This window comes from Morone saxatilis, unplaced genomic scaffold (assembly GCF_004916995.1).
Source record: "Morone saxatilis isolate NCDOM2014 unplaced genomic scaffold, NCSU_SB_2.0 Contig12, whole genome shotgun sequence".
In the NCBI taxonomy this organism is placed as follows: domain Eukaryota; kingdom Metazoa; phylum Chordata; class Actinopteri; family Moronidae; genus Morone; species Morone saxatilis.
Genome location: NW_023339674.1, coordinates 20,173,441 through 20,185,173, shown reverse-complemented (window position 1 = coordinate 20,185,173; position 11,733 = coordinate 20,173,441). Strand labels below are relative to the sequence as shown.

Below are 11,733 nucleotides of genomic sequence, written 5' to 3'. Positions count from 1 at the left end.
ACTGCTTCCGTAGGCTGTTGCTGTAAATAAGAATGTTTTCTCAGTCAGCTTGCCTTGTTAAATAAGATTTTACAAAATCCCATGAAAGATTTCTTAAAGCTTGACGGTGGATATTTGGCATTCTTCTGCAGAAAGCTGTGTTTTAAAACCTGCAAACAACCCGGCATAAATTTACACCATTAAGTCCCCCGGGCTAGAGAATGCATTAAGTGCTATGTGTGTGGCATGAGAATGCAGCCGTCATAATGAGAATGTAGATGTCCTCTGCCTGCCATGGTCGAAGCCTCCAACATGCACCACACAAAGTGCTTACTCTCGTCTGTTGCCGTGTGTTGATGAATAATGCACATATTAATCTCGCAATGTATGGAAGCGTTACTAAGATTCATTCAGCATTTCACCGTTCAAGGTTATCTAATTAATGTGGCATCTTTGTAGTCACAAGGCATGGTTAAAATTATCTGAAGTTCAGTCAGAAGGCTGTTGCAGTAGAGGGAAAGGTTAGGAGAGGCCTTGAATTATGTTTTTTTTTCTATTTAATTTTGTTGACTTAATCCAGCAATTTCCCACATTTATATTGACCAGAGCAGCTTCTTTTCACACTACCCAGCTCCACCCTCCATTGTGCTGGCAGCCAGGAGGAGTGTCTAGTGCGCTGGGATGGCGGGTGAGAACTTTACCCCTTTACCACCTGTGCACCCAGGGACTCTGAAATTTAACAGACAATGAAACTATGCGAGCAGACCAATATACAAATCACTCACTCACTTATGCAAATAGCTAGTTTGTGAAAAACGAGAGGTTTGTAGAAATTTGTGAGGATTTAACACCCCTGTCAGCTAGAGCTCTGCACCATGTGTGGGGATCCTTCCTGCTCTTTAGGAACAGTGATAGGGGCTGCAACGGTTAACTCTGAAGCTACGAGTGGGACTGGGCCTTTACTTTTTTGCTCCACATTTGGGGAAAGAGAAAGGGCAGTTTGGGCAAGCAGAGCTGCAGGGAGTCCGTTGGGTAGTGAGGCCGGGCTGTGGGGCAGGTGGGGTTTGTGTGCACCTTCTTGCCCTCGTCTCCCCTGGTCCTTAGCGTTTTCCAGCAACACACGGACGCTCTTGGAGAAGATGGCGCGAGGGTCGGTAGCAGGTAAAGCGGGGCAGACACAGCTCTCCCTCAACTCCAGAGCCTGGACAGAGAGAGTGAGGGACAGACTTAGCCACGCTCAGAGGTATATATGTACTGACTTATCATAACTTAAGACGTTAATTAACAACAAGTACAGAAAATGCATATGAAAAGGTCTATGAAAAATATCTTTATCTGTGTTGTGGTGAGCCGTTGTTTTTGTTTGCGGTATCGGTTACTTGTTCTTTTTACTTTGTGATAAGTAGATAAGATATTTCATCAGAACGCAGCTGTGAATTGAAATGAATGCAACAGGGAGAAAGTGAGAACGACAGAGAGGACATCGTGAAGGACCAGAAACAAACAAAGACAACAAAGACAAAGATAATGAGATAAACAGATGCTGAAGACACAATAGGATGATACAGCGAGAATCAAGAAGTCTACAGTCACGCTCCGGTAGCAACTCTGTGAGGCTGTACTGAAGCACATCAAGGCTTTAGGCTGAGTGCTAACACATCTTAGTTTAGCGTGTTAGCATAATAATATTTGCTAATTTGCACCACAACATACAACACAAATTACAGTTGAGGATGATGAAAATGGCATTAGCTTTTCAGGCATTTGGTCAAAAAGTATTAGGACATATTAAAAATGTAACCTGATGTTGGCACTAGAGGAAAAGTCAAAGGATCAGGAAGTTGCTTCTTCCGCTAGAGAACATGAATGTTTATTCAGAAATTTCCTCTCAATCCGTCCAGTAGTTTTTGAGCTAATTCCATCTGGACCAAAGTGGTGGACTGACAGACAGGCTGCCATCCCTAGAGCAGACTACAAAAATATTACAAGCCAAGCAAACGTTCTTCTTTAATCTTGTACAGACTGAGAAAGCAGATCAGGTAGGCAATAACTACAAGCACTTCCCAGCAGTTAGAGACATTCTCTCTGTCTCACACACCCACCAAACTCATTAATCTCTCACTTAGAATCACCTACAAGACTCTGAGCACATACATGCACTTGGCTTCCCACTCAACAGGCTCCCCCTCTCATGCTACCATTGGACTTAATGCGCTCTGCTTAAGGATGATGAGCGCACTAGTGGAGGCGGAGTGCCCTCAGAAGAGTCGGGTTAAGTAGCTTGATGCTGTCACCCCTCGCAAGGTTAAAAACATCACATTATGCATCACTTTCACCGGAGTGAGCTCAGCTGTTAACTTGCTCATATGTGCTGCTATTCTGGATCGAACAGTTTGGTGTACCACACACACGAACGCAGTGCAGGCCGATGAATTCCCCAAACAACAGTCTTCCTCACTTCACCGCCTGTGGCTGCAGCCTGGCCTCATCAACGACTGCTGCTAGAGGTCAATCTACCACACAGGGATATGATACGATGCACGGGCACATAGGTATAACACACGCACACTCACGCATAGAACATACACACTGAATGACACAGGCACCTGATGGACAATTAGCGGTTTACCCATCTGTTCGTCGTTCGTGCTTAGAGCCTCTGACTGTGTACCAACAGTCCAACTCACGCTCAAGGTTAAATTGGCTGCTGCCTCATACATTGTACATCTCTCTATCTGCCTCAGACACAAACACACACACATGTACGTAATGATTGTGGATGCTGACGCTTTCCATAGAGGTTGCTGTCTTAACTGCCTTGACTGTTGTCTTACCTTCTAGGCTTAAAACACCATTGATTGTCTTGCCACAGTGCCGGCAAAGTGTGTGAGCCTGTGAGATGGAGCTGCTACCGTGGGGGGTTGCTTTCTTTCAGGTCCTCAACTCAAAGCCTCCAAGACATTTTAGTTAAGCGGGCATCCAGGCCCCTGTGTGGCAAAATGTTTTTCCTGTTTTCTTAAAATCTTGCATCTTTTCCTCTCCTCCCCAAGTCTCTACTTCTTCTCTGCCCTCCTCGCCACATGTCTGCAGGTGGATACACATCTCTCCAGGCGCTTCATTAGCTCCATTAAATCTCCTAAAGCTACACCGTTTCTCCTAAACAACAGACAGGTGTAGGGCCCGCTCCTCACACAGGGATCAAAGAGTCTTGTACTTAAAGCAAGTCAGAGCAACAGGACTGTATTTACTTATATAACTGAGGTAAGGTTCCCTATGCAAGACTTATTGTGTGTGTCTGTACCTGTGGTATTTGGCGGTCCAGCTGGATGTATCTGTTCCTGTGCGACGGGTGTGTGGACAGCCACTCTGGGAAATTGGGCTCTTCTCTCAGCTGGTCTCTGATTTCCATTTGCTGCCAGAATACGGGGCCTGCTCGCACATCTGCACAGGCCTGGGAAGGACACACGCACCCATGGAATCAGAAACGCACACACAATGTGGCATCCCTCTGTCCTGTGCAGAGATGAAAATCCTTACGGACTAATCATCTGAGTTTAGTTTACTTTAGTTTGACAACAGTGCCCCCTAGTGCCGTGCACCCACGCCTCCAGTCTGTAATGTAGGGTTTCGGTTGAGGTTTAAAAGCCAAGCAGGGTTATCTTAATAGGCCAAAAGCAGACTGACATTTTTGATATCTCTTCCAGAGCCACAGAACACATGACACTAAACTTTATGTGTAAAATCTGTGGAGTGCTTTACTAGGAACAAATTTATGATGATACCTTAGCAGCCAACTGCAATCCAACTTGATCGGCCTCAGCTTCCAGTTTCCTACTGAAGGGACGGCTGAACATCAACTGAGGGAGAGACAAATGTTGTAACAAATGTTGTATGTATGAAGCTGAACAAATTTTAAGATTGATGCACATCATCCAAATCCAAGTCTATTCCAGTGCTCTAATTTTCAGGTTTCAGACAGATCTACAATAACAATGGCGCTACAATAACATATAGCATGTAGTGTGAAAATGCTGATGTTTATTCAGTTCAGGGAAGGAAACTGTGTTATTGGTAAATCAGGTAGCACTCTTGAATGGGTCTCACCTGGGAAAGCTTGTCCTGTACCCACTGTCCCAGCAGTGCCAGGCTGTCTCGAGGACACAGGGCCCAGATGGCTGTCAGCAGAATAAGGGACAGGAGGTCCACGACATGAGACAGACTGGCCTGTTCTGCCTGGGGGAGGAAATGACAAGGAGGAGGTGACAGAGGGGACAAGGAAGGAATGAAGAAAGTGAAGGTATGGGGTGAAAAATAAAGAGAGAATGGGATCAGGAGAGAAAAATAGAGGTACAAAGTTTTGGGAAGGTGAACAAGGCAGCTGGAACATATTGATCGTTCCCATCTATTTTAGTGGAACTTTTACGCTGTAACAGATTTAGAGGTTTTAACAGCCAATCCAACAGAGCACACCTACTGGGTAATACCGAGCCCATCGATGCTCATTCCCTTCATCTAATTAAAATCTCCTTCAGGCATTTCCTCCGAGGACGTTTAAAGTCTTGAAATACCCACAACTTCATTAGACACTTTTTTAGAATAAGAAGAATGGGCTTTTGTAGGCAGAGAAAAAAAACAGCCATCCGTGGAGAATTAATAAAGCATGACAGTGCCCTAGGTCGACAGGACTTTGGTCATCATAGAAAGACAGGATTAGTGAGTGCTTGGAGGTGATTGTCAGTGAGTCTTTATCATTGGCTGATGCAACAGCACTGCAACTGATGCCACTACAGCCATTACTATACTTCTCAGACGGGGGGGCTGATGATGAATAGTCAGGGGATCTCAGTGTATAATGAACGTACCTATAGGAGATCCATATACATATTTTACAACCTTGTGAGGGAACGACCTGGAAGACGTCCAGCTGTAACTTCTACACTGTGTGCCAAGGGCTTCTAAACTTTGTTCTTGAACATTATTTACACTGTGTTTTCAATGACTCATCCTCACACACAGCTACTATCAACTAATCCTCTCAAATGGCAGCATACTGTACACAGGTCTTGTGCACTGCAACACCTCAGGCTCTGTAACTGAATGGTCTCCATGTTTTCTGCCTCACACTCAGCAGTGGCCGTGTCTTTGTGTGTTGTCAATGTGTTTCAAGGTCAAGGGGAACTCCTGAAAGGATATTATAAGTGATTGACTCCCAATGTCAGGTCAAGTGCTACAGTACAGTAAGTAATATGTTGTTATATGGTGGTATAATGCTACAAGCACGAACACACTATAGAGGGTTATGTACTTACAGAATGTCCCAATATAGCATGAGCCATCTCGTGTCCCAGGATAATGCTGAGCTGGTGAACATCTGCCGTAACATCCAGCATCCCCGTAAACATGAACACTTCCCCGTTCTACATAAAGGAACATAAAAAATTAAATAGTAATAAATAAACCTGTCTGTGACTGCCTGCCACACATATGTGAATTGCCTTGATGTTGTAAAGCCACTTAGTACTCTGAGCAACCTAGAGAAAATCATCACTGTGAATCTTTTACCTATACTCATATTATACTAATTTGGCTATAAAATTAATCCACATTGCTCTGTTGCAAACATACTTTATAGGAGATGTAAAGTCTGATGCTAAGACTTCCTCACATGTGAGTTTAAGGATGCTATGACGTGATAGTATGAGTATCTAATATGAAATCTACATCTGTTTCTGCTACTGTTACTGACCGGGAGGACAAAGGCATTGACGTTGGGACTTTGCACCACGTGGACGTTCCAGGTTACATCAGACACTTCAGGGATGTCCTTGTTCCTTAGTGCCAGGTGCTGCACCAACCGCTCCACCACCTGGTGACGAGGGTCGGTGACTGGAACCAGCATCTCTGCAAACTCCTCCATGTACTGAATTGCATGCGGACACGGACACAGACACACACACGCAACAAGCATTTTAGGGAATAATTACATTTGCTTAATCTCTTCATATTAAATTTTTCTTCCTTCATCCATCCACTAAATGTCATCTTACTTGTCATAAGTGTTATCATCTCAATGATTCTTGTTAAAAGTGTGTGTAATTTTCTATGAATCTTGTAACACACACACACACACACACACACCTAACCCCCCTCTTCCTTCTCTTACCGCCTCTGAAGTCAGAGTTGCCAGTTTCATGTAGTTCTCTCTGCTGAACACCAGGAGGCGGGTGCGTCCCGTCACTGGGGACTCATCCAGGTGGGTCAGGAGAAGGAGTGCTACAATCACCATAGCAACGCCTGCCCCAGCTGCCAGATGCCAGCGGCGCTGCCAGACCCATTGGCGCATGAGCTGCCGGCGGTTGGCTGGTAGAGCCACCCACCACTTCCTTATACTCCTGTAACAGGGGGAGGATACAAGGTCTGTGATATACAGCCGCATGAAGTAAATTTAGAATCATATACAGCCTTACAATGGTAAAAGAAATGAAAAGAAAAGAATAATTTGAAGCTCCTTTCATGTGTTTAGGAAAAAAGGCAACTAGAAAAATGTGCAGCAAAAGTTCCAGCTGGAACTGTAGGAATCCAGGCAGACCCACTGAGATCAATAATCTTTTTTTTAAAAAAGTAGGTCTGGCCAAGAAAGTAGCATCAAAACATGCATAAAATATGTTCACAAAAATGTACTATGCACAAAACGCTGAAGTAATTTTGTATGTTTGCCCAGAGGAAACAGTCAAATATTAAAGTGGACAAGTAGGCCAAGACGTTTGGAAACAGTGACTAAACAAAACAGCTCTATGTAATGCAGGGAGTTCCATGATGGGGGGGCTGAAGATGTCTCCAAATTCAGTTCTCTGACCCAAAATAAGACTAAATGACTTAATGAAGCCTCAGTGGTGGTGTGTGTTATGCAGCCTCGTGTGTGACTATGTTTTTCTCAATTAAAAAGTCAACACTCTTAATCCTGAGATCTTACTGTGAGGAGAAAAGATAGAAGTTGTCAACCACTTCAAGTATCTAGGCTGGATTGTTGATTCTAACTTCAACTTTAAAAAACATGCAGAGTATATCTCAAACATGGTTTAATACGTTTAAAATGTATTCAGACTGTAAATACAGATGCAGCTATGATATACATGCACTCTATGATATTATCACAATAGCCTTATTATGCCACCTCCTGGTCGCAGGCCTGAACAACAGCTTTGTAAACTGTTTAAACATGCTCTTGAAGAACTGGACAAAAACCCAAATTCATACCACTATTATTTTATTGAAAAAAACAAACTTATTGAGCTTTGAATGTTTTTTTTTTGCTAATAACCAGTGTTTCTTTACTTTATAAGAGCCAGACTCTGTGCTGGGATGTGGATAAAGAAAGTGGCAGCCCGCATAATTCTGAATGATTTGAAACTGTCTGAAAACTATACACTGCTGTAATTTATTTAATTATTATCCTATTTTATACATTTATTTTCTATGGTTGGGGGTAATATACACTTAAATTGTCAATGTTTATGTTTTAAATTTAATAAGGGGGGGGGGGGCAACACTTTTATTCTAACAGCTCATGATGAAATAAAACAAAAGAAATCATGAACAAGGGGAGACCATTATTTTGTTGAGTAGTATATAAAACACTACTCAACAAAATGTGCTCAACTGCTTTTTCAATTACATCAACAAAACAGTGAAATGCTGTATTTATTAGAGTGTATTAGTTTAAAACTAATGTTAAAAAGTGGTTTAAAGAAAGACAGTCAAGTCATCATTAAGGTCTGATAATGCCTCTCTTATACGCACTGGTCCTTCTTACAGCTGTATTGATTATATGGATTTATCATTTTTATTGTTATATATTGCACATACACACCAGGGACAGCAGCTGGAAAGCATTGTGCTATACTGTATCAGGTGCAATACATTCATTGTACAGTTTTAAACAAACCAGTGAGTGAATGAATGAATGTGTGCCAAAAAAAATTAAAGTTTTTACCAGTTTTCTTCTCCTCAGATTAGTGAAACAAGACGTAACAGGGGAGACCAGACAGAAGGTAACACAATGGGTGACTTGATAATAAAATAAAATCAGGTTAAATATTAAGTCTGTACACATATCATTACACGGTAATGGAAGGGGATTTTTTTAAATCAGTTCATTAGAAACAATGAACAGTAACACAGCAGCAACCTATAAAGGTAATTTATTTGTTCTTATTTAAAATGACACAATTACTACAATTGTTGATAAAACAATTAAGAAGGTGTTCATTAATTAATGAACACAAAAATGCATTAAGTAGAATTAAATAACCGTGTGCCTTAAAGCAATGAACACATTTGTCAATTTAATATGAAAACATAACAAAACATACAATTACTGTCAATTAACCTGCCTTACTATTTGCAGTTGGAAATACTCCACTTATAAATGTATTCAGAATAATTATACGTAATTACTTCTTCATTCATGCACTGAACATGCAGCACAGTGCGGACTGGTTGTAAGTGTTTTAATGAATCAACACTGCTCATCCAACTTTAAAGTGTGTAATAATGAGGGCACATCGCACAGCTCCTACCTGCCCAGTATTATAGCCAGCAGCTTCTGCAGAGGTTTGAGCACCAGCCATATGAGAGGAGCAGGCAGGGCCCTCACAGGGGCTGAGGTGTGGAAGTGGTGTCCGACCTGGGTCAGGACAGCACCAGACTGCTGCAGGGGTAAACTGCTTTTGGGGCTGATGTGGAAACACAGCGTCCGACCATTGCTGCAGGGTAGGAGGGGTGGTCCAGTCGGAGAGGCTCTTAGGTGAGGGCTGATCTTAGAGGACACAGAGTGTGGCTCCTTCAGAGGATGTCCACTTTGTTTGCACACCTGGACGTGTCGTGTGAGATGTGCAGGGAGGGAACAGAGGCGACTGCTCCTGAACAGATGAACACAGAGTAAAACCATTGTCCTTGTTGGTAAGTTCACTCTTCCTGATTTCACTCCTCAGACTGACCTGGCGGAAGGAAAGTGTTTAGCAAATGCAGACGACGCCCCATGCTAATGTAGAAATGACTGTCCAAGGACGTTGGAGTTACTGGTTTTTCCTCCAGCTGTTAGTGAAGTTCATATAAAGTCCTTACTGCTGCCAGCTGTCAATGTCACTGCCACCGGTGGACGCTAGCTACGACTCACCTCTGTTCCCGCCACACAACCGCTGTGCACGGGAATGTTTGTCCCAAAAGTTTGTATTTAACACACTAACACACCGAGTTCAGAAACATTACGACACGAAACCTCAGTACTTTTAACAACAGACTGAACGGAACTTTGACTGTTTGGGCGCTGCTGCTTCTAAAACGACCCCCCTAGAAACAACTCCGTGAAGAAGGTTCCGGGCGCAATACCCACCCCCCCCTCCCCTCCACTTAATAACATGTTTCTCTTCTTCCTACAGTTCCTACAGCTGGATGTCTGAGCTTCACTGTGCAGAGTGATGTCTGTGCAGAGTGGGACACTAGAAGGATGTTTTCATATCCATCTGCTGAACGTTTCTGTGCTCATTGAAAATCTGATTTCTTGCACGGTGTCACACATGTCACAGATAGTTTGGAAATTAATTCTGGTTTAATTTGCAATTTATACAAATGTGATGTAGCAACACCAGTGCACATACACTGAGAATGGACTTTACAGTGCAGTAGGAGACATTTTGTTTGCAGCATAATTTGCATATTCATAGATTCATAGTCATTTTTAATGAGGAAGAAATAGTAGATTCCTTTTTGAGTATTTTAATGTGGAACTTTTTTGCAGGAAAACATATCAGACACAAATTATTGTTGTTATTTACTATTTGTATATGTACTAATACATGCCTGGAGGGATATTTAACTGAACCAGCTAATCTTATCATTATGGAAAACAGCATTTACTGCGACCACTTTTTGACATTTTCTTGTATGGAAAAGTTTCACCTCAGTTTTAGACATTGTGTAGTGAACAACAGACCCTTAAAGCACTGTAACAAAAATATATATCAAGCTACTACACAAAAATAATATCAAACAACAATATATGAAAATAGATTTTTATTTTCATTTTTAAAAAAGGAACCTGTAAAACTGAGAAAATTATATCTCTCTCTCTCTCACTCACACACTAACACACACTCACACACACACACCTGTATTAGGTGAATCATTGGGTTTTTGGTTAAAAGATTCAAATAATAAAATGTTAAAAAAAGAAATGAGTAAGTTGGTAATACTGATACAAACATTAATACTTTGCAATAATAATGCAAGTACAGTCATATGTGTGGTCCATCACAGTAGATAGTCATGTTCAGTCGACAGCACAGAGCCCAGATGTAACACTGTGCTGGTGTTTGTCTCTGAGGTTGTGTCTGTGGTCCGTGTGGCGCGCTGTACACGCCTGTCTGAAGCTCTGCCAGAATCTGGGTCAGAGTCTCTTCCTCTCTCCTCGTGCATCTCCTCACTTATCAGCTGATCACAAACCAGGTCATCTGAGTCCAGTAGTCTGGATGAGGTATTTAAAGATTCTCCCTCTTCCTGGTCAGATAATTGCTGCTTTGCAATGAAGTCTGACTGGAAAAGGGCCTGGATCTGGGTGAGGAAGGGGTCTCCCTCCTCGTCTGGCAGGGGCTCCAGGTACCTGGCTAGAGACGACAGCATCTAAAGGGAGGGGATTGATGGAAGAGGTAAAGAAGAAGCACGGGTAAATCAGTTAATGAAGCCATTAGCCACTAGGAAGTGTGAACTTAGGTAGACTGATCGGCTGGACTGACCTTCTCCAGACAGGTGAGATGGGAGTCTTTACGGAAAAATCTGTCCATCTGAACACTCCTACCCAGAAGAGAAAAACAACAGTTTAGATACTCCACCATTAAGTTTTACGAGACAAATTCAAAAATCACAAAAAGCCAATATCAGCATTAGATCTGTGTCAAGACAACCACTACAGTCTGACTCACCCGGGTGTTTGACAGTATTTCTGGATGATCCACTGAGCTCTTCTCAACGTCTGTTCCCAGTCTGGAATGTCTTGTGATGACAGGAAGTCGAATCTGTAGGGTAGTTCTGGGGAGCAACAGAGAGAGCGACTCAGCCAGAGGATAAACTGCTTCTGTGGGCTGAAAATCACTGACCTACATTGTCAGCTTGATTTCAAAGCCTCTTGATCTTAACTGTTTTAAAGTTTTGAATTGTGTGTGTGCTTAACATACTCTGTGGGCCTGAAGGCTCCTGGCTCTCTTTCACCAACAAGCAGGTAGTCTGGGAGTGGGGGGAGCGGTTGGCCGGGTCATATGGGCTCACGATCATCCCAATGAACGGGGCTCCGCCACGTGAGAAATAACTCTGGAAGAATCAGGACAAAGAGAATCAGATCACACGTTCAGGTAGACCAACTCCAGTGTGACTTCTCTTATATGTTGTACCTGGAACTGGTCCTGTGTGTTTATGTCCCGGACTGAAGGGTTGGGGTTGAAGGAGGGATGTGAGTGGTACCAGCCCACCACGCTGAAGCCCAGGGACGACAGCACATCACAGGCCTGTGTCTGAGACAGTGGGTCCATCTCGCACTGCAAACCTGTGCTCACACTGTTGCATGGCTCTGCTGCACAGATCTGCACACACAAAGGACCAGTTGTCACTAAATACACCTGTCAAAATACTGTATGCTGGGAACCAGGTCAAACCCTCAGGATGTTTTCTGCTACCTTTTTTCACTATTATTTCCTGTTAGCC

General features: G+C 42.9%; 2 protein-coding genes across 2 annotated transcripts in view; both read right to left on the bottom strand.

The window, feature by feature from the left end:
• Positions 1–518: 518 nt before the first annotated feature.
• Positions 519–9,324, bottom strand: oma1 (OMA1 zinc metallopeptidase). The gene is made up of 8 exons (XM_035653852.1): positions 8,559–9,324; positions 6,143–6,371; positions 5,726–5,899; positions 5,289–5,396; positions 4,084–4,212; positions 3,762–3,836; positions 3,281–3,430; positions 519–1,180 (listed from the first exon to the last, which is right to left on the bottom strand). Exons 1-8 carry the CDS (start codon positions 8,927–8,929, stop codon positions 836–838), a joined length of 1,581 nt encoding a protein of 526 aa, XP_035509745.1. The 5' UTR covers positions 8,930–9,324; the 3' UTR covers positions 519–835.
• A 431-nt stretch (positions 9,325–9,755) lies between these two features.
• mysm1 (Myb-like, SWIRM and MPN domains 1) overlaps positions 9,756–11,733 on the bottom strand; it is a 6,910-nt gene continuing 4,932 nt past the window's right edge. Inside the window, exons 16-20 of the mRNA XM_035653850.1 lie at positions 11,424–11,612; positions 11,211–11,343; positions 10,959–11,064; positions 10,773–10,830; positions 9,756–10,659 (exon numbers count right to left, since the gene is read on the bottom strand). Of these exons, the coding sequence (XP_035509743.1) occupies positions 10,291–10,659; positions 10,773–10,830; positions 10,959–11,064; positions 11,211–11,343; positions 11,424–11,612 (855 nt within the window). The 3' untranslated portion in view covers positions 9,756–10,290. The remainder of the gene's footprint in view (positions 10,660–10,772; positions 10,831–10,958; positions 11,065–11,210; positions 11,344–11,423; positions 11,613–11,733) is intronic.